Source organism: Buteo buteo, chromosome 23 (genome assembly GCF_964188355.1).
Source record: "Buteo buteo chromosome 23, bButBut1.hap1.1, whole genome shotgun sequence".
In the NCBI taxonomy this organism is placed as follows: Eukaryota; Metazoa; Chordata; class Aves; order Accipitriformes; family Accipitridae; genus Buteo; species Buteo buteo.
In genome coordinates, this window is record NC_134193.1 from 7,220,402 (window position 1) to 7,248,249 (window position 27,848).

Genomic DNA, 27,848 nt, shown 5'->3' on the forward strand with positions numbered 1-27,848 from the left:
CAAAGTGTTTAATTACCACATTCTACAAGTCAGCTAGGGAATGAAAAAACAATTTCAGAAGTAACTAAGTTGTAAGTTTCTGCCTTTACTTATTCATTAACATTTCATTGCAAATAGAAGACAAGGTGTTTTTTTGGGGGGGAGAGTGGGGAAGAGCAGGTTTTTCGCAATTTTTTTGTGGTTTTTTTTTTGTTTGTTTGTTTTTACACTATGTTAATTTTTCATTTTAGAATAAATACAGATCTTCCTTTCTCCTTCTTGCAACTCATTTACAAAAACAGGATTAAAAAAACCCCAAACATTCCTTATTGCTGTGATTTGCTCCACAAGCCCGTGTTATGCCATTCAGCCACCTTTGTGACTGAACAGGAGTAATTTGGGTTTCACCTTTATGCTTTTCATCGTTATCTAGTTCTGCTTCGCTTTGGGACTGTATCCATTATCACATTTTATTGTAGCAAATCTTGAATCTCAATTTCATACTCCTCATTAGAGTTATTCTATTTTGAACCTGCTTGCTTACACTTTTTAAAGTTGACATCTATTTCATTCAAAGCAAATACTTCCACAGCCTATACAGAAATGTTATTAGTATTTTAACACACCAGTTTTATAAGTGTAATTTATACCAACTATCCCTGGGGCTCTGGAATACCTTAGGATTTACTTACCCCCATATAGCTCTGACTGCAGAGATTCGGACAGAAGGAGGCTGGGTTTCATGTAGACCACTGACAGTAGCTTGCAGGAACTGCTGGATTAGTTCTGGAGACATAGCCACTGTAAAACGGCTGGCAGCCCACAGAGCACGACCCAGAAGAAAAGGAGACACTGAAGCAAAACAAAAAACCCCAGTGGTTTTAGCATAAGTTTTATGAGTTTAAAATTACAGCTGCTTCCATCTATTATCCCAAATCTTGTCATCCCCGTAGCAAAACAGTAAGATGTGACACAGAAGACAAGTATGCAGGCATACAAATAATTTTTGCTCATAGGAAGAATCCAGTTTATTTTCTTAGTTATCTCAAAGAACAATTTCTCATTTGTTTAAAAAAAAAGCTTTCTTCCCTCAAGTACTCACACTTGAATTTGTTCATCAATACATGCTTTACTGATCACCGGAACAAAAGTAAAGGAAGAGAATGAAGGCTTTTTCAGTAATTCCTATTCATCTAGTTCAATATTCTGTCCCCAACAGCAGTAAACAGCAGCAGTGTAGGGAAAGGAATTAAGAGAAACAGAGCACATACAGGCATCTTTTACAGATTACTTTTCTAGTTTCCAGCCATCACCTTGCAATTATATAACACAATGTTCTGATGTTCAACAGAACCAGAGAAACAGTGAATACTCATTATCTACTCACCTGTTTACACTTATCAAGGTATGATTTATCTTTATCACACTTAACCCTTCTGCCTTCTCAGGCTAAAAGTATCCTTATCTATTTAGGCTATCCTCAAACAGATGCTGCTCTCTATTTCTCAGCATCTTTACTGTTACTATTTATACTCCTGCAAGTATTAATTTTACAATGAGGACATGAAAAACTCCATGCAAGATGTATAGCAAGAGAAAAGCTTTGTTTTCTATGCAAGTATTATAAAATTAAGTATTTCTTTCTCCATTACCATTACTGAGCATTAAACAGATATCCTTGAGAACTATCTATATACTGACTTGAGGAGCATTTTCTAGAGCACAATAGCTCATTTACAACCCAATACCACATATGTAAATTTGTGTAAATATATGTAAATAGCGGAGGTTGTTTTTTCATACGCATTGCACACTATGCACTTTGCACACTATTTCTTCATTCAAAATTAACTCAAAAAAAAGAAAAAAAACTTCTTTACAATAGGCTAAATAAATGTTTCTTTGATGAAAGCATCCAGCAACTTGTTTTTTCTGCACTGACACAACTTAATGTGGACTCACCAATAATGCTCATATTGGCTTAAACTTCTCAAATTTTAATTATTTGCAAGGATTTTTGAGGTCCAACTTTCAACAACTCCTTTGACTTTCTTGCACACTGATGTAAGATAAAATAGAAGGCAGAAGCCTGCAGAGTTCCCAATAATAGGAACCCGCTCAGCTAGGAGTGTTATTTGAATTCATGTGCTACAACTAGCGTCAGCCTCAGCGTAAAGAAAATGGGACAGTATGGTGTTGCAGGAATTCTGAAGCCTGTTAAATACTGCTGGTTTCTTTCCCAGAAACAGATGCAAGACTACAGAACAGCTATTTTCCACCAAGCTCCTCAAGCAATCGCCCCTCCATCTCCAAGGCCTACAGGCTCAAACATCCAGCCAACAGTGAGTTTCAACTGAAAGCATAGTGCCCCACATTTAAAGGACTTATATTAGACATGGTAGCATGTGTGAACTCACAAGATAAGATTTATGCCCTTTGACATGTACAATGTGCACAACTGCATTTCACAACACCACATGCATACAGCAATCTGATTCATCAGACACTTTTGTTTGTAAGAGATTTCCAAGGTCTGGCACTCAGCAGTTACTCTGAGTAATGGCACGGTCCAGTATACCTGAAAGGTTGAGGTCTGCAAGAACAACGTTTGTCAGGAAGCCGTGCATATCAAAATGTATTCTACCATTCTTCACACTGTCTGTAATAATAGACTTCACAGAGCCCAGGGCCAGCATACAAGCTTCATGTATTTTCCACCTGCAAAAGAATTTAGATGCCTTTAGGTTTTTCCACCACCATCAACTCAATAAATAAATAAAATTCTGAAGTGAAACCATTACAATTTTTTGGTCTAAGATACCATAACTATTTTCTTGATACCAAAGCAGAGAATTTGAAAAGGCCCTGAAAGAAATGAACATTTGCAAAACTCTGCAAGCTGGGGGCTTGGAAGCTCACCCAGGATAGGTAGCATTCTCAATCACTTTCTAAAGTATCAGTTGAATAATTGTTACTTCTTGTACCAGTTTTGTTCCCATAATAAAAAAGAAATGAGATTTTTCTATGAAGGCTTACATCTCCAGCTGTGCCTTACTTGATTATTCTATGTGCAGAAGCACTGTGATACCCAGTACATTAAATGTTTTAAAATGTCTATTTTTGCATTACATTTTGTTAATTATGATGAAATAGGGTTATGGGCAAATACGACTTCTCCTTGGTTTTGTCTGTGAAGCAAATAACCTACCTTAAAACTTATCACAATTAAGGCATACAGGGACTCAATGTTTGATTTCTCTGACCTTCAGTTGCTGCTCACTATACAGAGTGGCTACTCCGACACTAATATTCAAAATAAACACAAACAATGAACTAATGCACTGTAAAACCAAGAGAGAATAGTTATGAAACAGCAACCAGGTACTCTTACAGTTGAGGTTTCTCCTTCTATCCCCAAGTAACATTAAAAATTGCAACACTGGAATTCTAAAATCGAACACATACATCTGCATACAGCACCTATATCTTTCCTTTAGATCAAGTAAAAAAAAAAAAAAAAAGAAAGCCTGAAATGTCAAGCTCAATTAACTGAACACAAAGTGAAAGTATTGCCAATTTCTCTTCAGATTGCGCACAACTAATTGTCGTTTCCAATTATACGTTTTAAGGAATAGTCAGGGTCTGGAGGGAGGGAGCCTGGGGACATCTAGCTTGTGCTAGCAATTGCTGAAAGTATTCCACATGAAGATGTTATCATCTGGCTAAAGAACAGTTATACTTCCTTTTTCTTCTAATCGGAGTTCTCAAATTTCATCCTTGTCCATCAGTAGCAGTGTCATGAAAAAATGTGATTAAATTGTGCTGCACCCAATGCTGCAAAAGAGCTTGATATTAGGAGCAATGTTGTTCCCTGCTGCCACATCTCCTTACCAGTGCTCAGCACCGTTGTTTTTAGCCTGCTCAGCTTCTTGTAAGTGTCTTGTAGCTGCTGCAGCCAAAGCAGTTGCACTCTCATTCTGGAAATCAGCAGCCACAGCCTGCACAGAAGGAAATGATAACACTTATTTGTATCGACTTTTGAAAGTTGTCCTTTTCTCCAAACGCCCTTCAAGATGCTACATCTATTATTTGTTATTATTATTATTTTGGTTGCATCTAAATGTGGAGCACATTTCATACCAGCAACAGATCCTGTGCAGCAATCCTCACTGTATAGGAAAAAGTATCATCATCTTCATCCTCCACGAATTGCTGTGGATTTGCGGTCCAAACTTTTATCTAAAACAGAAAGGAGACAAGAAGGATAGGGTGGTTGACTAATTCAGAACACCAAGGGTAAAAGGGAGCTTTTCTGTTCCCAGCAATCTGTTTTGAAGATTTTTTTCTCTGCCATAAGAAGTCGTCATCTTCAACTGATTTTTCTCATATTCTATTGGAGAAACCTTTGAAAAGAAGAGACCCACTCTGTTCTGAGCTCATCTTGCTCTTCTGCTCTTCATTTCAGATTAGAGTTTGACAAAACTAATGACTGACCTGGAATCGATGCTACACAGTTTTACTTATAGATGAGGAATGGGAGAAACAGATGAATCTTTAACAGAGTGCCTGTTTTTATGCATGCCTACCTAAACAAAAAGACGATGGCTGTCAGGCTTGGGAGTCCAGGAGCCATGTAAAATTACAGCACAAATTATTCCATGCTACTAGCACAATCTTTTCACTGTCACAGAAACCTGGCTATCCCTTTCAGCATGATAATCCTCATTTTCACAGCATAATACTATTTCATGAAGGAATGAAAGAAGAAAGCTTGAGAGAGTTGGGGTTGTTCAGCCTGGAGAAGAGAAGGCTCTGGAGAGACCTTATTGCAGCCTTTCAATATAGAAAGGGGGCTTGTAAGAAAGATGGAGACTCTTTACCAGGGCCTGTCATGACAGGACAAGGGGCAATGGTTTTAAACTGAAAGAGAGAAGATTTACATTAGATATATCGAAGAAATTCTTTACTATGATGGTGCTGAGACACTGGAATACGCTGCCCAGAGAAGTTATGGATGCCCCATCGCTGAAAGTGTTCAAGATCAGGTTGGATGGGGCTTTGAGCAACCTAATCTAGTGAAAGATGCCCCTGCCCATGGCAGTGGGGCTGGACTAGCTGATCTTTGAAGGTCCCTTCCAACCCAAACCATTCTGTGACTCTGTGATTTGCTGTCCACGTTACACCATTTAGTAACATTTGGATGCTATTGCCCTAACTCCTGGCATAGCAAAGTGACAGAACAGCCTATTAGATTACAGCAGCTTCCACACACTGAAATTCTTCCTAGCACATTAGCTGTTTTAAATCCCTCATTTCATTTGCTTCCTACATTAAGACAAACATGCTCACCTGCTCCTCTGTGATCTGCATGTAAAGGAGGATGTAATAGATCAGCTCTGGCAAAGCCTTCTTCACTGTGCTCTTAAATTTGTTGTTTTCCAGCAAGGCATGAACGAATTCAAATATGCTGAACACTAGATTTTCAAAGCCCAATACTTCACCTGAACAAAGAAGTAAGTGGAAAAAAAAAAAAGAACATGACTGAATATGCCAACATACAGAAAGGCAGAAGGGAAAACAAAAATCATGACTGAATATGCTAACATATAGAAAGGTATAAATGGGTGTCAAATATAATTACAAGCTGTTAGCTTGCCTGACAAGGCAGTCTATTCTTACTCCTGGAATAGCAAGGGCAGCAGCAGCCCCTGGAGGATGTCTGACCTCATCACTTTCTGCTCTTGTCCCACCTCACCGCACACTCCTCATTAAAACTGATCCAGCTCAACCTAAAACCTGGTTGGTTTTCTTTTGTCCCATTACTTATGCCTCAAAATTGTTGCAGAACTCACTCCTTGAGTCATTAGAAAACTTAAATTACGCAGCTTCACTGATCACAATCACATGTAACTTGCAATGAAGTGATGGACACTGTTCTAACACCATAAATGTACCTTTAAGCACAATCTCCTAGAGTGTTTCAGTCACTGTTCTGACAACAATAATCTTAGGTAAGTCCACTCCTCTTCAAAAGAGGAGGCAGAAGTGCAGTTTAACAAGTTCTTACCGTCAGAATCCACAGGGTCCTCCACCTCTTCTGTGTAATTTACTTCTGTTCTCACATAAGTGGACAGAGTTAAGTAAATATACATGTTTCTAAAGAGCTGCATCTATTTAGGAATTAATCTGTTCCTATCTTACAATTCCTGATAACTAGGGAAGTTTTCTTTCTTAAAAAAATCTTTGACTTTATGCACAGTCTTGTGTTTCAGAGAAAAGACAAGCCCCAGGAGCTCCTGGCTTTGTACATTGCCCAACTTCAAAGACCACTTCCACATCACTTCAGTACATCCTCTAGACTATCTGGTTAACTTAAACTGAATTCCCCAAGGTAACCCAAAACTTCATTCATGTTAAAACTTTGCAAGAATGGAACCACTCAGACTCACTCCAGGGGACAGCGAATCAATTCAACGCTTCACTGCTGCTGAAGGGTGAGGAGCCAACCCCATGCTGCCATGTGCTACCTTGTGTTGGCTCTGCTCCCTGTCAGGCCTCTCCATGAGCCTCCAACCCTGAGAAGTAGCAGAAAATTAACCTGGGGGTGGAGAGGAAGGAGGATGGTGAATTGAAGGTCCAACAAATGCCAGAGCAAACACAAGGGAAGGAAGGACAAGACTCTCCCCTTTTGCAAACAAAAAACTATTTTGTCAGCTCAGCTGCCTGCTGGACTGCAGTGGGAGTCAGTACAGGAGACGGAGAAATACACCATCAAAAATTTAACAAACAGGTCCTTGTATTTTAAAAGGTGTTAAAAAAAAAAAAAACAAAAAACAAAACCCCAAACCCAAGACACACCCAAAAAAACAGCTGACCCTGAAACCAGACAGCCTCTACTTGCTCCAGATCTAAGGCTACTTTTATGGTCTCCCTGAGCATTTTTACTCTACAAGAGCCTATCACCCAACATGCAGCAGAATTCTGAAACACAAGACTACGCTGGCAGTTTTGATATAAAAAGGTCTAGATCTACGATCTGTAGGAGAACAGTCATTCTTATTAAATTACAGAAGAAATGCTCAGTCAACCCTTATGCTGTTAACACAATGCAGTGTCCAGTTCTGGTGTTGATACCACAAAAATCTGAAAAACCTACAAGAAGGCTCAGTATTCTACAATTTCTGTCTCATTATAAACTGCTAAAAAAGCAACTTTCAGATTAATGATATGGAAAGATTTGACTTGTCAGTTTGCAAGTACTGGGAAAACTACCAACCGAATACCTCTAACATGGCCCAACTGGGCAGTGAAGTAATGACTAAGTTATAAAATTCAAAAGGCAAATCAACTTCAACTTCAGCAGCAAGTGTAACCAGCCATTAATACTGCTGTAGCAAGGGGTATTGTAGATTCTCCTTTACCTGAAGTCTTTACATTGTGACAAGACATCTTTTTAAGAAGATAGTTTTCACTGAAGAGTACCAGAGACAATGCAGAGATCAGCTGCAATTCTGCAGCCAGTATAACACAGGCACTCGCATCATTCATCATATATGACTTTTAAGCTAAAAGAAACTTAATGGAGCCTACTGAAGTAACAGAAATATCCAGTACATTTACACTATAAATGCCTATATTCTGTCACGGCAGACTCCTCCATGTACCATGCTCTTCAGCTGTGTTCAGATTGTTACTGTGTATGAGACAGAGTTTGTCTTGTTCTATTCTAGTTAAAACCATTCACTACAAAGGATATAAGGCGGCACTTTCTGTAAGGGTATTCCAGACAATGGGCAGGATCTGCTGCATTGACGAAACCATGTGCTTCGGATAGTTTTTCACAAGTGCTGTCACAGCCTGGAACAAAAAATAATATCAGTCAGAAGTGAAACTGGGGAAAACCATCAACAAACACTCAAATCACAGGCTGTTGTTTCATTAATAATTGAGATAATCCAACATCTTCCTGCCACCAAGGTCTCTTCCTCTCACTCCTGACCAGGCAGTCCTCTCACTTGTACAAACTCTGACAAACACACCCCTCTTCACATTTGCTCTTTTGCAGGGGAGCAAAGGGATAACACAAGATGTACAACTCTGGAAGTGAAGACAGTGCAGTAATTTGGTGGTAAGGTATAGACTCCAATCAGAAGTACATAAGTGCACAGCACTGTCTGGATACGATTACCACCTGGAAGCTATCTTATCCCAGAAAATGAACTCTAAATCACATAAAACCAGACCACAGGCTATTTCCCACACTTCTACCCATGCAAGCAATACATTCGTTTGCACAGCCAGAGAATAGCTGCAGAAGAGAACACCCACCCAGATCAATTCTCTCACCCATCAGCTGCAGAGGCAGCTGTGCCAGCCCAACACAGGGGCTGTTTTGGGAGCAGCTCAGCAGCTCTACAGGAGATTGTGCCTGGGGTTTCATGAAGCTGATCACCCTGATTTAGGGGAGCCCTTTCACTGATGCTTGCCAAATAGCTTTTGGGATCCTCCAGGAGTCAGAGAACTCTCACTCCACCTAACAGACACCGCTTCCTCCCACAGGGGCACAGCTACAGTTATTTTGTATTGGTTACAGAAGAGGCCCTCACGGACTGCCTGAGTGATGGCTGCTACAAGACATATGGGTATTAGTTTGTTTCTGCTTACCCAACATGAAACACTTTGTCCAGTTTGTTTGTTTGTAGCATTGGGTATACTAATAGAAATAAAAAAATAATAATTCACCTTCCAGAAAAAAACCCAGCATTCTAATATTGGTGTTAGCGATGAGCAGGCAGCCAGAGATAACCTAGATACGTTAAGTTTGAGAATGAGTCTGGTAGGTGCTAGAAGCATTACAGAAAAGACCTGTTGAAAAAAAAATTAAGTTTATGCAGGTGCTGGCAGAGGGCCTGAACCTGATCTGGAGGACTGCTGCAAACTCAACACTGACTATGGCCACAGTAGCATCTAAAGAGAGTTGTTCCATATACCACTACTTACGAACCCTATGCAAGTTTTTCTAAGCTATATGCCAAGACAATCTTGCAGGAAGCATTGCTGGAGAGGTAAGAGTTCTTCAATTCAATAGCTCTGCAGTTCTAACAATAGAAGGCTGCATTTGCAAGTTCGCCAATTTCACACAGCGCAAGTCATTAAAAAAAGAGCACTCTCTCCTATCAAATGTTATATTTCAACCCCTGGCCTCTCATTCTGCCAATTCCCACTGCTTGTTTGAGCTAAAATAACTGCTTCACAGATCTCCTCCTCCTCCTCTGCCAATCCCCATGTACTGCTCCATCACCTATTAAATCCTCCAAGAAAATCCTTATCCATCTCTCTTCATAGCAAAGTCAAGCTGCTCCCCAAGCAGGACATTTAATAGCCAAGTCAGACAATAACTGACTGCATCCACACCTGTAGCCTGAGTCACCACACGGACACACCAAAACCACCACCGGGGAGCAACACAACAGCTCCTGAACCCCTTCCAGCTATTCTGCAAGCAAATATCCAACCACATCTCCATTAATTGCTCGGCATCTCCTTAAAGTCACTCTGTATTAAAGCCTTTTCTTGCTTCACCTCCTACTTGTGTCTTTAGACAGAGAAGGAATCCCCAGATTTGCAGATAAAAAGCTTAAAATACACACTAGCCGGCAGCGGGAGAGCACGTTAAAGCTAAATGTTCAGTAAGAGTGCAGCAGGTGCAGGTTATGTACTTTGCTCATAAGCTTAGGAAATTTGCCCCCAAGACATGGCTGCCACCCTGTCTTCCATCCAAGAACAAAGAGGGTATGATTAATTATTTTTGTAACTAATTATTTGTTCCAGCAGCAGGAAAATAATAAGCATAACTTCTCTGACCTACCTAACATACAGGTGTTGAAAGAACAGATTTTAAGCACAAGCGAAGAAGCACTACAGCAAGGTTGTAAGATACTTTAGATTGTTGGTTAATTGGTGCCCTTTATATAATTACTGCATACTAAGTACATAATATTTGTATTCCCTTGCTATGAAATTTGCCTTAACTGTTACCTGTCATGTTTAATCACTCTGTTTCTCTCAAAACAATCAATAGTGGCATATTCAACAACATTGGAATTGGGATTCAATCATCATTTAGTTGCAGCTCATTCATCCTCAGAGATATCAGTTTAATTCATGCTAAACTATCAAACAACAAAACAATAAATTACACCACTGGTACTTCGTTCTACTCCTCATGGTTGAAAATATTTTTGTTGTGGCCAAACCTTCCACCTCCTTCAAGGGTTAAAGGCACCTGACACTCCTGCTGATTACTGCTACTGAACTTGTAACCACACTTGGAAAGATTGGGGACAAATTAACAATCAGTGGTTCACCATGACGTGATCCAACCTACTTACTTTCTTAAACAGGATAACTGTCCAAGTGGATCAGGCAGATGTGTACACTTCAGTATTATTCATTAAAGCTTTCGACACTGTCCTGCATAACGTTCTTATATGGAAAGCAAGACATTTTAGGTCAGGGCTGCCTCTGATTTCCACCAAGAACTCCATGAACCTTGGAGTACAAAGCTCTCAAGAGACAGGGAAGAAAAAAAAAAAAAGTCTTCCTCTGTCATTTGCTGCATAGCACTTCATTAAGGAAAAAAAGATAGGATTGAGTTCGCATCTGGTTGAAAATGTACTATAAAAAAGTCTCAATTCCCTCCTCCATTGCATCAGCATTTCAAGGGGTTCCTGTAATGATCTCATCTGCAGAGCTGGCTTAACTAATCCCTTGAGGTCTCTTACTTCTGCATTACAATGACTATAAAATCCACTTTTCTGGAAAGGAAGGCAATTTATGGGTCTTTCACCTCAATCCCTTTTCCCTTAGAAAATTGGTATCATCAGCTTAGAAACCCTAAGTGACAAAATCATGAATTGCCCTGAGTCAACAGCCAGAATACTCATCTCTTCACAAAAAGCCTCCTACAAACCACTTGTCAGCAGCAGATCTCCTGAATTTACTGTTTAAGTCCATACTGATTTTCTGCTGCCATCAATGCCACCCAACATACAATAGTGTATTCAGACCAAAATCCTCTCTTGTTTTGCACCTACCTAGCAGTGGCCAAAAGCAGATGCCCACACACAATTAAGGAACAGAGTAAGAACATGATGACATTACATCAAACACTTTCCCAGCCTGTCACATCTTTCAAGAGACTACTGCTGCATATCAGTGCAGACATACAAGTACAAATAGCTCCAATTCCGGTAAGCACTGTTATGTAAATAACAAAAAAGGCTGCAGAATGTATGAATATAACAAGAACAGAAGAACTGGTCTATGGTTAGAGTAAAACTATCAATTACAACTGCTTTTGTGTAGGCTGAAAACTACTTCTGCTCATTAAACATCTGAATATATGTATCTGGAATCAGATTGAGACACTCTTGAGCTGCAGTCTGTTCAAACTGAGATTACACCCTGCAGAGTATCCCACAGTATCCCCTTCACGTTAGCGTTCCTATGTATTACTGTCCCAGGAATCCTAGCGCACAGCCAATGGAAAAGGAAAAAAACCACAAGAGACACTCTCTTGACAAAACTTGCCAACATCCTACTGCAAACTCCCTTCCATTTGGTGCTGCACAGTAAGAAACAAGCTCCTGTTGTTTCCAGCATATGATACCTGCAACCCCTGACTGAGAAGTGACAGGTTGCCACAACCAGGGTACTGCCGCCTTTAAGAGGACTACGAAAACAAGTTCCACGACACAGAACTTAGTAGTTGCTAGTCTGTATAATACAATAGCATCCTCCTGCACCTCCCAGCATTTATTTTCATGGCTCCAGCGCAAAGCTGGTCATTATGAAAAACTTTTGATGCTTGTCTTCAATAACTCTTCCTGTTTTCTTCAGGGAATGTGGCTGAATGGGCCTCAGCCGTTCAACTTCAGAAACCTGTACACTGTGACCCAAGTCTTGCTTACCCCAGCACACATACAAGTAAATGAAAGATCTGGATTTGATTCTGCAACTTAGGTTTTGAGCTCTTTTCTTCTCTCCCATGTTGCAGGCAGCACATCTAGAACTCCAGTGCTTTCCCAGCTGTTGAAGAGATCTCCATACCTACACTGGCACTCTTGCCCCCACGCACTGAGCTACATGCATATAGAGCTCTGCAATCCAATCTTCCTTCTCCAGGAAACCACAAGAATACAAAGATTTTCCATCTCTCTTTTGCAGAGATAATTTAGCATTAAAGAGCAGGCAAGTTCTAGAAAAGCACCTGCACATAATAAGCTTTTAAAACTTTATTGCAGCAGAATTCTGCAGCATCTTTAGAAAAGACAGGTATTTAACTACTGAGTACGGTGTCCAAACAAGATGCTTCCAAGATGTCTTAGATCAGCAAATGACAAGGACAGACCATCCTATGGATTGGTCCCTAGGGATCATTTTAGGGACAGATCCCTATGGATCTCATCACAGGTTATCTTCAGTACAGGCAGAACAATTTATTTCAATGTTGTACGGCACTGGAAGCCATAAAACTTCACTATTCATTACATGAGCAATACTAGGAGAGGCGACATGCACTCAAGTTTCTCTGTTTTCCAGCACATCTGACAGTGTATTGGTATTCAATTCTTTCTTTATTTAATCAGTCTTAAGTAACTTACCTTTAAGACTTCCATCTTAAACCCACTGTCTGACGTAGGTCCGTCAGGCATTTGCAGGGCCTGAACAAAGGCCTCTGTGAACTGCTGCACCACAGGAAAAATCAGGACTTTGGCCGCACCCTGGTTATAATCAATGCAAGCACAGGTGAATGTCAGACTTGGGAGATCTGTATCTGGTAAGTAAAGCACTAGAAGCAACAGAAATTGCACTTTTCTGCTACAAAACCAAAAAGGGACTCATGGCAACTGCAGAACATTGCAAAGTCACATGAAATACTTGTTTCAGACATCACTTTGGCTCTTTCCTCATGCTGGGAACTAAGCTCAGCTGAATCCCACCCTTCAAAACCGCACAGCTCAGAGTGCTACAAAACACACGCTACATCTAAGCTAATCACTTCAGACTCTAAATAGAGATCCAGACAATCCAGTCCAGAGAGTCTCAGGAGTAGCACACATCCTCTTGAAGAGGCACTTTCATTTGACTAGATGAATCATCCCCTGTACCCTAACACCTGGACCCCCCACAGGCTATAAAAGAAACCTGGGGTGACTACATCACATACAAGCAATTACACTGAACCCTGTGGACAGCATTTACCTCCCTCCTGAGCCACCCTCCCCCAAACCAAACAAGCTCTTTGTGAGCTGAGTATCAACAGCTGGCCTGAAGATTACCATGATGATTCTTCCTAGGAAAATTCAGCAAGTATTTTTCCAGATGTCAAAGCATTCCATAAGCAGTGCTTGGCAGAGCAAGTAATATTGGACCAAAATAATTTTATCGAGAATATTCCTCATAACTCCATAGTTAAGACAGAAAAGTTGTATGCTTAAATCAATTATGAAATACCACTTTAGCAATTTATAAAAAGATTGCCTCTTTCTCTTTTTTTTAAGTCAAATTTCAATAGAAAAAGTTTTGTATACAATGTAAAGGACACTTTTGGCCCTCCTCCAGAATAAGACAGTGGGAAGCTACTACTGTCTTTTGGATACTGGTAACCAGCTGCCTGATGTATTGCATAAGTAACCTTGCCAGTGCAGTACAGATACCGCGTAATTATCAGAACTTCCCAAAAGTCTGCACTGAATAGCCACTCAGCAACAACTAGCCACTAGATTGAGAGTCACCCTTTCCTATCCTCACCCCCCAAAAAGTTAAAAACAACAATTTATGGTCTGGGGAGTGCATGCTAAAGCAACTGATGAAGTTCCAGGAGCTTGCAACTAATGCCTCGCCCAAGGGCCAGAAAACTGCCCATCATAACGCAAAGGGCCAAGGCCTGGCAGTTTACCAGGACACATGGTTCACCTGGAGCTTGGAAGCTATGACAGGAATTTCCAAACAAAGGGATGATACACTGTCTTCTCCCCACACTGATTTCCCCTTTCTCTGAGCTGTTACAAGCACGTCTCTTGATATGTCACAAGTTAAACTTAATTATGGAAACCGAGTCACAGTATCAAGGCATGCATGTAAAGGAGGGAGTTAGCCACTTTACATGTATTAAATTACACCCTCTTTCCCAGAATTACAGCTGACAGAGTACATAATTCTCCAATGTTTCATTTTCATAGTAACAATTATTTAGAATCTCGCTCAGTCTGAATTCAATGTATGTTGTACATAAGTTAAACTCTTGCCTTTTCCAATTCCTCCATGTTACAGATCATATGGGCACATGTGGTAAATATCTCTACTGCACGCGACCTTGTGCGAATACCATACACCTAGAAAAAAGTTTAAATAATAGATCAGGAACACAGGATACTTTTATTTCCTTTAATTTTCTTTTAATTGTATTTATTTTTTGCTTTAACTTGATTCTCTTATTTTATCATTGGCTTCAGCTTCTCTGTTGAAACATAAGCTGCCATCAACTATCACATAATCAAGAAAATTCTTTAAGTCTAACTCATACTACAGTACAGCTTAACCATTAAATCTGGAGTTTCTCTGCTCCAAGAAACATTCCCACTAATGCTATTCAGTACCAACTTAATAGTGAAGATTGTACCTCTGCCATTGTGAAAATTTTGTACATCTCTGGAAGAATAACAGGAGCAACAAGTGGCATCTGTGTGTCTGTCACTTCCCGTGTAAATTCTAGAAAATGGAAAAAGAAGGTAAGTTCTTATAAGAAAACAAATTTGTAGGCAACAGCAATAACAGAATCTTTGGGAAACAGTAAGCATATCAGAAACACGTTGATTTGTACTTGACTAGACCAGTGTCATCTGGCCTACCTGTGGCAATCCTTGAAGGGAAGCAGAAAAATATCATGCTAAAAATTGCGCATATCTGAAAAACAGGGTGTTACAATCAAAGTTCCATCTGAGCTATAACCTGTAGCACAGAACCTTCTTCCTCAGCTTTCATGACATCTACTAAGCATGCAATTCAACAGTGACCGACAGGCATCACGCCCAGGAGAAGAGAAGTAAACTCCAGTTTCTTCAATTTAGAGTGAAAAGTGACAGAATACTAGCGTAAGGAAAAGCCTAAACCCCCTCCTACATCAGCATTGCCAAAGCTCTCGCATATACATACCTGTAAGCACTCTCATGGCTCCATGCACTGCATTCACATCTCCACTAACCAGCATCTCCATCAAGAGATTGAAAAGCTCGGGCCAGGCTTCAGGCCAGTCCCAATGGGCTATCGCTGAAACTGCATAAGCAACACTCGAACGCACTTTGCTGATTGATTCTCTCAGCCCGTTAGGTAGGAGCTCCCTAATAGCAACTTTTGCCTGTAGACAATAACACTATTTAGCAAAACAGATCCCCAGTCATAAAACAATTTAATTGAAAAAGCTTTTATACCTCTGACTGTATCCTGATATTGATTCAACATTGGTTTTACAAAATGAACACTCGTGAGACAAAAAACCTTGCACACTACACCCCGTAATTTTTTTATGGAAAACTGCATAGTGTTTTAACATAGCACTCTTTGCACAGAGCACTTGGCCAAGCGTCCAGTAAAAAGCTCACAGCTGCAATTAGATAGGACGTAGATATCTACAGGGAAGACATCCAGAGTTAGCCGAGATAAATCCCAGCTCCGGTGTCAGGGACTATGTTTGCTTACTTTGGAAGATTTTAGTAAACAAGAACTAGTCACCCAACCCTGAAGGGACACGAAAAAAAAGCCAGCACTTCCGGGGCTTAATTCACAAGACTTATTTCAAGCGATTATCTCTGGTGGGATGAATCATACCCTAGATGTGAAAGATGGTCTAGTCAACAGTCAAAGTGGCAAAGGGCTAGAATGTCTGGCCATTTTAGCTGTTAGATACTCCTACTGAACAGATTTTTAATGAAACCTAGCAGACCTTTAAACTGAAATTTGTCATGGGAAAACAGCCTTTAAGTCCCAAGCTAAAAACCACAAGATTTAGTAATTCTCTGAAAAAGTACTGCCAGAATCAGTTTTTGTAAAACTTACAAAGCAGCTTTCTTCTAGTCTTGCTCTTAGAGCAACAGCAACTTTATGGCTGAGCTTTTCCTACAGAAATTAGTCCAAGCTTCTGAAGTCTAGTGTTGTTTTAAGCAATTGAAAACAGATTTTTCAAAGCAGAAAACGTCAGAAAACCTTAACCGAAGCCATTAATCCTCATAATATGCAAGGGCACTGGCACTTCTTAAACCACCTACAAAATTAATATTCTTGATGGATAAAGTGTTTTAAAGTAGACAACATGAAACCAAATCTTACCCTTTCTGTGGTCTCTGGAGGTCTAAACTTTTCTGACTGAGAACACCAGTGAGTTTCCACATACTGTTTCAAAATGACAGATGCTAGCTGTATTAGAAGAGAGGTCAAGAATCAGTAACAAATCTTGCAACCATGGCAAGCGTCACCCCTGACCCATTTGCTCAGCCTCCTGTCCCACCATGCTGCTTTTAGAGGAGCAACAGGGCTTGCCAAAAATGCAAAAAATCTTTGTGAAAGGGACAAAAAAAAGCTACCGCATTAAGAAGATGAACTGATGGCCATCCATTGAGCAATGATGGCCTGTACAGCACTGACACAAGGCAGTAGCTTTATTTCCTCACCTCTAAAAAAGCACAAGATACAGGTCACATTGAAACTAAAGAAATACAGAACCTAAACTTCCTTTTCAAGGAGGAAAACACCTACAGAAAAAGCTGCTGTAAAGACAAGCCACACACTTCTGCTTGCTGATGCCTACCATCCGCCTCATAAGTTGTGCCCATTCCCAGCACAGTACTGTCTCAGCACCAGGTTTATTAATTCCAAAAAGCACTATTTTCAAAAAAGGTAAGGGTATAACACCTGAATAATGTTAGAAGAGAAAGTAACGACTCTAGAGAAATGTAAAATAAACTGGAGAAGCAGTAATAGAAAGCTACCTCCAATTTTTCACCTGGAAACATGAGAGAATATTTTAAAAACCAAGGAAACTACCATCAGAATTCTTTCTACAGTTCCAGGTAAACTCACCTGACGGATGGCCAGAGCTCCCTGGGGATCTACAGTCAGTTCTGCTAAATGAACACCAAATTCTGCAAGGAAAAAAAAAAAGAAAAAGAAAAAGAAAAAAAAAAGGTTGGTATCATAACTTTTATTCCCACACAGCAAAATTATCAAGATTTTTGGAGAAAGACATCATACCAACTGAATGACTCATATGTGGGAAGGAGAAGACAATTCCAAAACATAGCTACTCAAATGAATCATGAGCATTAATTCTCCCCATTGCTCTCTGTACAAACTTCATTTATTTTCTCAGCATCTTATAACTTTCTCTCACAAGCAAAAAATTTTGCGACACAGGTTAATAGTAAGCAAATGATTTACAACTAAAAAAAAAAAAAGAAATCTTATCTACAATGTAACATCATCAGTCAAGTGGCAACATGAGGGATGGATTAAGACAGAAGACTGTCAGACAGCAGTCCATTTTCAGACAACCGTTCATCCAGAGGTGATTTGGAACCATCACTTCAGCTGTCCCAAACCACACCATAAGACAGCTCAGAACACACCAAGCACCTTCCTGAGCAAACCCTACCCAAGCACACTGACATCAGGAACTGCCTGTACAATCATTTGGGCCGCAGGACCTTCTCAGCAAGAAATTTAACCAGAAAAAGCAAGAGCTTCTTTTAGTTGCCAAGCAAGCTTAGTAACAAAGGCAAAATTAAAATGCTTGTACCAATTCTGTTCATAACTGAGCACAGAAAATAAAAGCAGGAAGAGCAGCTTTTCTGGTATGGTAAATCCATATGCATCAATAAATTTGCTTAAAATTACAACTTTAACTTCCAGGTGGCTGATAACTGTATTAAATACTTCATTTAATTTTGCAAGTCTGCTTAAGAAATGCATTTCTGAGGTTTTAGTTCTAGAAACCATGGAGCCGAAGGTATGTCCTGAGGTCCCACCAGCACAGCCTGACTCCTCTGGACAGGTTAAACGTGCTACCAGCATCCCTGACAAAAACGTAATGAAAATTCTTCTCAAAAAGAGTTCTGCAACTCTGCTTAGCAGCATATTTCAGCACTTCACAAATGCTGTTCTCTGAGTGAGTTTCTCCCAATATCCATCTCACTTGTAAGAGGCTTTTCTGGGTTGGGACATAATTGCCTCTCACTTTTCCGTGCTTACATTGAACATGCCCAGCTCCTTCAACCCTTCTTCAGAGATCATGCATTTAAAAAAAGGAAAAAAACAACCAAAAACGCTTACCCTAGCTGCAAAAGCAGGGAGCCTCATTCCAAGATGTACTTAACATAATACTCCTCTTAACTGTACCAGTAATTATTCTTCTAGCTGTCTGCAATATTCCAGACTCGAGTATAGCATTGCATTTCAGCCACATTTTTAAAGGGTATAAATGAACTAAGAAGCCAGAATAAAAGTATCAGCTTCACATAGTTGCAAGTCACTACTATGGCTATTTTGCAATCTTTAAATCTGTTTCCATATATGCATTTGATTGTTTTCCCTTTACATACAGTACTCTGCACTTGATTTACAATATTTTGTTTCAATGATTTTAGGCTATCTCTCCAATTTTCCAACATCTTTCTAATTCTGCCCTCCAAGCCAACTGCAGTGCCATCATTGGTAAACCAGAGGTGTACTCACTACTGCAGCTACCAAGAGCTCTGTCTTAAAAGCCCATTGGGTTTGACAATAAGCCACTGATAACTACTCTATGCACAGGTTTTCAGCCAACTGTGCAACATAAAAATATTACAAAACTGTATCTTCTTAACTGATAAATGACCATTGTGGCAATTCGTATCAGGAGTCCTACTGAACTCAGATCATTCATACCCAGCACTTGCTTGCTTAAGCAATAAGCCAGCTCTACCATCAAACAAGAATTAGATGGATTTATCAAGAACAGGTCATATAAAACAGTATTAGCTATGTAGCATCTATTTATTCTATTGTGTTATAGACACTGGCAAGCTGTTTAACGAGCTGGTCCAAGAATCTTTCCAGGCACTGAAATTACACTGATCATTGTATAGCTCACTGGCTCCTCTTTTCTCAAAGAATTGGTTTATTATTGGTTTTTTTCCCAGCTGACTAGGAACTTTCTATCTTTATCATGGGTAACCGCAGTTCAAATGCGTCTCTTGATAAGCGCTTCCTCCACTTATATTTTCTAGATTTGAGATATCAGAAACATCAAATCTTCTTCCCAAGATAAAGTCTGTAAAACCAAAAGATTAGAAACTTTTAATGAAAGGCCTGGCATAGGGAACACTTGTCAAACACCTTTTCTCCCAGCTCTGCTTCTCCTCTCCACTAACCTATTAGTGAAATCCAGCTCTCCTCCTTCACAACCAAGCTCCATCTACCACATAACCAGTTTACGCAACCTCTTCACCCCCAGCTTCTTGGAGAAATTAAGCCGGACCGAACCAAAAAACCAGTACTAAACAGGGAAGAATAAATGAGCCGGCCTTTCTACTGAATCACTGCACTTCATATCCTGCCTCGTGGAAGTGGGCCAGTACTGACTGAGTCCAGCTCAGTACATCCGTACAGAGCTGGTTCAGGAGCTGCGACAGGTCCCTTTTAGTTGTCTCTGCTGGGAGTAGAGACAGGCAGCAGCAGAGGAAGAGGCCGTGGTAGCTGCTGCAGCCAACCCAGGTGAATCCACTGCCCCATGGCCACCAACACTCCAAATTAAAACAACATTCAGTTTGCAGAGACCAGATCTCACAACCACAGCAGCATCAGAAATTGACTTCCCTTTACCAACATCTGCCCACCCCTTGTGCATCACAGCCTTCAGCTACACAGGTGCAGACATTTTCTACGGGACTGGTTTTCAATAACATCATCATAAAGTAATTTGGGTTGAAAGGGACCTCAGGAGGTCATCCTGTCCAACCTCCTGCTCAAAGCAGGGTCAGCCACAAGGTCAGACCAGTGCAGAGCATGGAGGGCATCTGCAGACAGACTAGGAAGAAATACCAAGCAAGTACCTAATGTTTAGGCATAGTTTTTACACACTACAAATGTGCTTCTTTGAGGAACTTCTTCAGCATCCATGATGATGTTCAGTGACTACTCCAAAAGCACTTTTTTTCAGCACACCTCTGAAAACTAAAACCGTATTTTCCTCATTTCTCAGCAAAGGACAGAAACATTAAGGCCAGTCTTCTCCAGCATCTGTGATGGCTATAGTTATCTCACTTTAAATCCCTTCTTCACAACTTCTCACTACACTCAACACGTCTGCAGCATTTCACAGTGCAAATAACAGCATTTGCTGCTGTGAATAACCTTTCTTCCTGAAAGACAGGTATCTCATGTGTCTCAATGTGGCCATTTCTTGTTTTGATTTCCCTGTTAAAAATTCACTTCAATTTAAAAATGCTAACTCCTGTTAAAAATTCAGCTCAATTTATCCATTCACAGGATTTCCACCTATTTCTGCCCATCACCCACTCTACTATGATTCAAGTTACAGCCAAAGAGACCACCATACAACCACATATTGTGGTCATGTTTGTAAATTCTCCAGAAACTCTCCTTCCACACAATACTTGTTTTTTATGGCATGAAATCACGTATTCAAGGAGGCACCCAACACAATACAGAAATTATTCTCAAAGCCATATGCATTAAAACATTTATGTTGGGAAGGAGTCAACCATAAGCAAAACCATGCTGAACTCGTGAAGTACAAGTGATGCTACAAGTTTCATGCTACCATTGTACCTATGGCAGCAAACTGTACCATGCAAATATCATATGAGAATCAATGGAGTTTTAAAGCAACAAACTAAATGTGTTGAGCCACCTACTCTGGAAGAGAAGATATTGAAAGAGCATTTACAAGACCTGCAAAGCCAGTATTCAAACCTGAGATCATGTTCAAATCAAAGCATTTGTTGTCTCCTACATAGGACTAGTCTCAAACATGATGGACAAGAAACTTTAAAGAGGGTCAGCGTGCCCAGACTGACACATGAGCCAATTTACCAAGGTCAGCACCATCTTCACAGCCACCTGCATATCTCAGCTTCTGGCAACAAACGACCTTTGCAAAGGACTGAGCTGAAGACACCTTTTCATACACAAGATGTCACAACATAAGCCACGCTGAAGACAGCCTTATAAATGCCTTGTCTACCTGCAAAAAGGACAAACAGAAACACATAATGTAGACAGGCAAAAGAAAGGCAATTCTCCAGCCTGGAGCCATTCATCTATCACCACCGCATTTCCAGAGCACAAGAGCTGATAGCTCAGAGACTTACTACCGGCATCATAAAACATCAAACTTATTATCTAACCAGGCAAACAGATAGCAGTATTTTTCAACTGAGTAAGAAGTTGGCATTAAAACTCCTTATCAGCATGATTTAGAGGAATGTGTTACAGACACTGCTCCTCTTCACAGGATCAAGATACAATCCCTCCTGGTGGACATGCACCTCCTTCAGAGTGACACTGTCCCTGCTCTGACATTCCTGGAGATGGCTTGGCCTCCATACATGTTCTCCAATACAGTTACGGAATTATTCTCAAGTCATATGATGTCATCCATAGTACACACACATATACCATCAGATGTGGTATATGATGTTACCTGGAGAGACCAGATAAAGGGGGAATGGAAACATTATCCCTAGTTCACTGGGAAAAGTCAGTGGCGGAGTTGAGCCAAGTTAGATGGATGCACAGCAGCACCGCTCCACAATCTGGAGCTCTCATTTCCCCTGCCTTCCCCCTGAACAGTGTCAGGCATTGCTTTTATGTTCCATTAACATCTAGAGACAACAAAGGTCACCAGGTGAACTTTCATCTTTCCAGAGACCAACAATAATGCATCTCCCTTCCCCAAGCTGTCTAATGGTACCTATTCCCAGACTTTCTCAGCAGACAGAAGATGCAGAAGCAGGGAAGAGACTGAGTCGCTGGGCCCATGTTTGAAAGTTGCTAAAGGGTGACATGGCAGGAAGTAACTGCCACCATATCCTTACACCAGAGCTGATGTCCCGTATTCCTCCAGAATGGCTGTATCAAGTCAGACAGGAGACTCCTCTTGGACAGTTAGCCTGTTCCAGAGGCTCACCTCTAACTATGTATTTCTACCCATCCCCTTATACAAGCACTGGCAAGATCCACTATCAACCTGCTTCAGGATGCTCGACTGCACCCTCACAGAAAACTGAACCATCTCAACCCAGCTAAACCCCGCATGGAGGAGAGCGGGTGCTAGCACAGGGCAGCACACAACACACAGGGACAGCTAACTGCTGCACTGGCTTACCTGTATGACGCAACCCAATCTGCAAGCAGCTTAAGAAAAGAGGTGAGGGCAGAGCAACGCTTCCCCCAACACCCACCCTCGGAAATCTTGGCGTGAGGAATCTCCTGTAGGAGGTGTTGTATCCGACCACTGTGTTTAATGGCTCTTGATGAGCTTTTTCCTCCAGGAATGTCAAACGGGTTTTGAACCATTTCTACCTCTAACATCCAACAGCGACGAGTTCCATGTTTGCACACCAGGGGAAGGAACCTACTTCCTTCTGCTTGTTTCAGATTCATTTTCATCTGATCTTAGCATTACAAGAAATCACAAATAATCACTCCTCACACACCTTCTCTGTCACTTATGATTTTAGAGCCTCCATCTCTGCTAACTCTTTCTCAGGCAGAAAAGTCAATGTATTCGCTCCTTCTGAGAACAGAAGCTTTTCCACACCTCTGTGAATGTCTCTGTGCTGCATTTTTACAGCTCTGCTTTATCCCTCCTGAGAGCGGCAAGCCAGTAATGCATGCGGCACCCAGACTGCAGAAGCACGAGGAATTTATGTCGCGCTTTGTTCTCTGTTCCCTCCTTAACGGTCCATTTGGCTTTCGGAGCACGGCAGAGCAGTGAATGGGTATTTTCAGGAAACTCTCCGCACTGACAATGGGATTTCTTCTCCCAGTACCAACAGTCAGGACAACCGTTACTTTTTAAGGTATCATCTGGGCTGTCTCCTCCTCCCCCAGCATTACTTTGCTGACCAACACTGACCTACACCTAGTTTGCACACTCAACTCACTCTTGTGGAATCATTCTGTAATTTTTGCCACCAATTCTCACTCTAGCCAGACTGAGCAGCACTATCAGCAACTTTGCCACACCACTCTTCACTCCTTTCCACATCAATTACAGATGTGCTGAGCAGTCCAGCTTCATGTGAGATTATCTCCCTGCCATGTGAAACATGACCAGTCACTTCTACCTCTTGTCTTCAAGCTTTTAATTGGTTATTAATTCAAGAGCTGTCCACAGCAGTTTAGCTTCTTCAAACAGTTTCAATGAGGGAATTTTCTAAAAGCTTTTTGGCAGTCCCAGGGCTCCTTGAAACAGCTATTCTATTAAACACAGACTGACTGCCACAACAATCTCATGTGTCCTGCTCTCCTCATTCCAACCCTTGACATAATTTTAACTATTACAGGCAGTGCAAAAGCCACACTGACTCACCTGTAAAAACCCCAACATTCACCACCCTGTTCCTCACCTTAGAGCCCTCACTGAAAGCTGTCCTGTGTTTACCAACTTATATTTATCTGGTCCCTAAGTGGCCTTAAGTGGCAAGTTTTACAGCACAATTCGTAGCACAGTAATTTAATGTTTGAGTCCCTTTAAAACCGTTGGAGATCCATCCTGTAGCACTTGCTGTTTAAAGTAAATTGATAAAAGAAACTGCTTCTACTCATGCTTCAACTTGATGTTGATTCTCCAACATGTCTCCTGTAGAGGCCCTTTCAATGTGGCAAGTTAAGTCAACACCAGCACAAATAATTCAGCTTTTCTGCAGCCCTATACTCCTTGAATGTACCTTGCACCCTTCAGTCACCTGGTGGCTACGAACACCTCTGAAATGCTTTTGGCTTCTGCAACATTTGAAAGCATCGCAACTTTTTATGTCTTCAAAAAGTTCTTCCTCAATTTTTGTTTGGCCTACCTTCATTTATTGTTCATTAAAAGTGACAACACTTGTGCTCTTTTCTACTGCCCTCACTTTTACTTACAGCATCTTCTTCATGGTGCTTAATGATACTACATTTTTTGTTTCTTTAAAGTACTTCTGACACACATGATCTACATTTCTTTACCTCAACAATATGGTGTTGGCAAATGCTGTGTTCCTTTAGCTCCTCTTGGTTTTTGCAAGTTTCTCCATCCCAGAGACAGCACAAAAAGGAGAATATAGGTTATTCCTCCTATGCTGCTTGACTAGGACAAGAGAGGAGGAATCACAGAAGCACAGAACAATTGAGCTGAAACAGACCTCAGGAGGTCTCCAGTCCAACCCCTGTGATCAAAGCAGCATCAGTAGCATCAAGTCAGGTTGCTCAGAGCATTTTCTAGGCAGGTCTTAAGAGATACTTGAGGACGGAAATGGCACAGTGTCTACAATCTGCTCCAAAGCTTGGTTCTCCTCGCAGTGAAAAAAATTCCCCTTATATCCAGTCTGAACACCTTGTTTCAGTTTGTGCCTGTTTCCCTTCATCCTCTCCCACACCCCAGTGTCTCAACAACCTCCTCGTAGTTACCAGAAGCTGCTGCCAGATCCACCCCCAAAAGCCTCCTGGCTCCATATTGGAAAATCCCTCTCCCCGCAGCGCCTCCTCACGCGGCAAGTGCTGCAGTTCCCCAGCCAACTTGATGGCCCTTTGCTGAACTCACTCCCATTTGTTGCTGTCTTTCTTGTACTGGGGGGGTGGGAGCAAAGCTGGACAAGTATTCTAGATGCAGTCTAACAAGAGCTGACTAGAGAGGGCTGATTGCTGCCTCTGATCCTGTTCATACAGCCCAGGATGCAGGTGGCCTCCAGGCCACACTGTGGGCCCTGTCCAGTTCACCAGCCACCAGGATTTCCAGGCCCTTTGCTGCAAAGCTGCTCCCCAGCCAGCCAGCGCCTCACCGCATCCCTGTGGTGGGTTCTCCTATCCCAGGTGCAGAACTTGGTATTGGTCCTTGCTGAATTTCAGGAGGTTCCTTTCAGTCCATTTCTGCAGGGCTCTCTCGACGGCAGCCCTGCCCTCAAGGACATCAACTGCCTCCCCTCCAGTTTGGTGTCACCTGCAAACTGCATGAGAGGGAATTCTGTAGCCTCCTCCAGGTCATGGGTACAGGTCCTGCAATAGACCTGTGCAGTTCTGGGACTGCAACCGCAGAAAAGTATTGGGTGACTAGGATAATTGTGAAACAATGAAAAAATAGAAGTATAGATGACTCCATTCCTCTTGCCCTTAACATTATCCACCAGATGTAATTCTGTTGCATTCCTGGGCTCTGAAAGGGACATCCATCACCTACAGCCCTCTATATTCTTTTCTGGAAATCTGTTACCCAAACCATTACACAAACTTGATTTCATTTCTTGTGGTAAGATTCAGACTGTTTCAGGAAAAAAATGTTGCCACTGAAGAGCATGCTGACTGTAGTACCTTTGCAAGGCAAAGGCACTATGGGTCAATGAACCTCACAGCACTTACAGACTCGTACTGCTGTAATGCTGTTGAATCACTCATTAAAACCTCCAATAGCTGCGGTGACAACACACAGAATTCCCCGTAACACATCAAGGACAACTTAACCTGAGAGTGTTACAAGCACAGGTTAAGGGACTGCACAATAAGAAACATTTTATAAAACAATCTGCCTTCCTTTCATTGCCCCAGTCTCGTTCCCAGAGTAATGTAATCACAACACTATTCTTGACCCAGTCATGCCCTTACACCTTCCTTCTCTTTACTATAAACCTCCTTTGATAACATTTCTGAGCTAAAGTTCAGGAGCAGAAAGACTTTAAAACACTTCTCAAAACACCTTCAGAATCGCACAATCAGATGAAGGTAAGGTAAAATCTCCAGGAGGGTCCAAGAACAGCCAGCCCATCAAGCTGCCAGGCGACAGGTACAACTCAGGGCCAAGGGCTGCAGTGCTGCATTCTCCAGGGCCCAGCTCCCATCACAGCAGACTACCTGCAATCTTCCAGTGGTTTCTACAGATTCCAGTTCTTTGGAATGGGTCATAAAATGTAAACTGAAGTGAAATAAAATGTTACCATCAATAGGTTTTTAAGTGTAGCTTCCACCCACAAAAAGCAGCAAGTGCATGAACTAGCTTAGTGCCACCATAAAAAGGCTGGATGAGTAATGGAATAATGAGAGACACTGCTTGAATATGGGGTGCTTGCTCCTTTAACCTCTGTCTTTTCAAAGCCATAGGTTGGTTGCCACCCAGCTCCAGTGTCTTGCATGTCCTTAGTTCTCTGCAACAGACAATGGAGCCCTGGCATAGAGGTTTCACACAAGGCGAGGGTACAGCTACATCCTGACCACAGTCAACCTAAACCACGCCAGGTACAGATGATGACCTGCAGAACGAGGGCACACACAAGGGCACAGATGTCCAGCGGTGGAGAGGATCACTGTGGGAGTGGGGCAGGGTCTGCGGACAAACACGCAGTGGGAAGGCTCTCTGTGACCATCGTGTGAGCAACCCTGGAGACCCTGGCTCCGGTGGAAAGAGGTGCCCAGAGCAACAGGCCTGCCACTTCGCCACCCCACCTCCCCCTCCACATCCTGCCAGGAGCGAGCTCGGAGCGCTCCTCGGTCGCTCAGTTCTCACACAAAAACACGCCGTCCCACGGCCGTGCCCCACACTGCCCCACGGCCATTTCCCTCTCGTCTCACCGACCAGAGCGGCGCCTTGAAGGAACCCTGCTGCGGCTTTGCCCGGTGACCTCCGCTGCAGGCCGGAGACAGCCCTAGCGATGTCCCACCGGCGAGCCCGCAGCTGAGCTCCCGAGGCGGGGCAGGGGCTGCTCTAGAGACACCGGGCACACGCCTACCGCCGGCAGGAAAGCCGCCGCCGGCCCGAGCGCTGAAGCTGGAAGTTTTGGCCGAGGCCAACACGCGGCCACGAGGCGCCGGTACCGGGAAACGCTCGGGGAGGAGCGGCGGCGGCCTTTATCCACCCGGACACCGCCATCCCGCCCCGGTCCCCTCAGCGCGGCCCGGCCCTCACTCACCCTCCGTCACCTCCAGCACCTTCACCTGCTCCTCAGCGGCGGCGCGCACCGCCTGCACCGGGCACAGGATCCCCGTCAGCGTCTCCACCAGCGCTTCCTTCAGCCCCTGCGCCACCGGCCCCGGTCCCGGCCCACTACCACCCCCGCCGCTACCGCCGCCTCCTCCGCCGCCGCCCGCCGCCGCCGCGCCCGCCATCGCCGTTTCCCCCCCCACCCCCCCCCCCGGCTCCGCCACCGCGCGCGGGCTACGGGCCGCCGCGCGCGCCAAACGCACGGCACGCACGCAGGCGCGCGCGAGCGAGGCCGAGCGCCCCGCCTCGCAGAGAGGGCGGAGGGGAAAGGGGCGGGCTCCGCGCGGCTGCTGACAGCGCCCCCCGGCGGCTCGGAGGGAGCGGTGGCTGCGGGGAGGGGGGCGGCGGCGAAATGGCGGCGGCGACCGCACAGGCAACCGGGGCCCGGGCAGCGCCCGGGCTCCCGCAGAGCGCCCCTCCGGGAGCCCGGGCGCTGCCTCGGCCCCAGGGGGGCCCGGCGGACCCCGGAGCAGGAGCCCGAGAGGCCCCTTTGTGCTTCAGGGCTGAGCATCTCCTCAGACCCCGGGGGAGTTCCTGTCATGGCAGGGGTCAGTCAGGGCCCGGGAAAAAGCATTTAGACTCT

At 42.8% G+C, this 27,848-nt stretch overlaps 1 protein-coding gene across 2 annotated transcripts in view; it reads right to left on the reverse strand.

Annotated features, from left to right (window-relative positions):
* Positions 1-27,390, reverse strand: part of IPO9 (importin 9) — a 46,800-nt gene extending 19,410 nt beyond the window's left edge. The window contains exons 1-14 of one of the 2 annotated variants that reach the window (XM_075055962.1): positions 27,195-27,390; positions 17,119-17,180; positions 16,369-16,455; positions 15,199-15,400; positions 14,666-14,754; positions 14,292-14,378; positions 12,645-12,764; positions 7,736-7,836; positions 6,047-6,105; positions 5,329-5,480; positions 4,120-4,218; positions 3,871-3,977; positions 2,558-2,697; positions 672-831 (exon numbers count right to left, since the gene is read on the reverse strand). In XM_075055962.1, the coding sequence (XP_074912063.1) occupies positions 672-831; positions 2,558-2,697; positions 3,871-3,977; positions 4,120-4,218; positions 5,329-5,480; positions 6,047-6,105; positions 7,736-7,836; positions 12,645-12,764; positions 14,292-14,378; positions 14,666-14,754; positions 15,199-15,400; positions 16,369-16,455; positions 17,119-17,180; positions 27,195-27,390 (1,661 nt within the window). Of the gene's footprint in view, positions 1-671; positions 832-2,557; positions 2,698-3,870; positions 3,978-4,119; positions 4,219-5,328; positions 5,481-6,046; positions 6,106-7,735; positions 7,837-12,644; positions 12,765-14,291; positions 14,379-14,665; positions 14,755-15,198; positions 15,401-16,368; positions 16,456-17,118; positions 17,181-27,194 lie in introns of those variants that run through there. The other variant, XM_075055963.1, reaches the window with a different exon arrangement.
* Between the last annotated feature and the right edge of the window lie 458 nt (positions 27,391-27,848).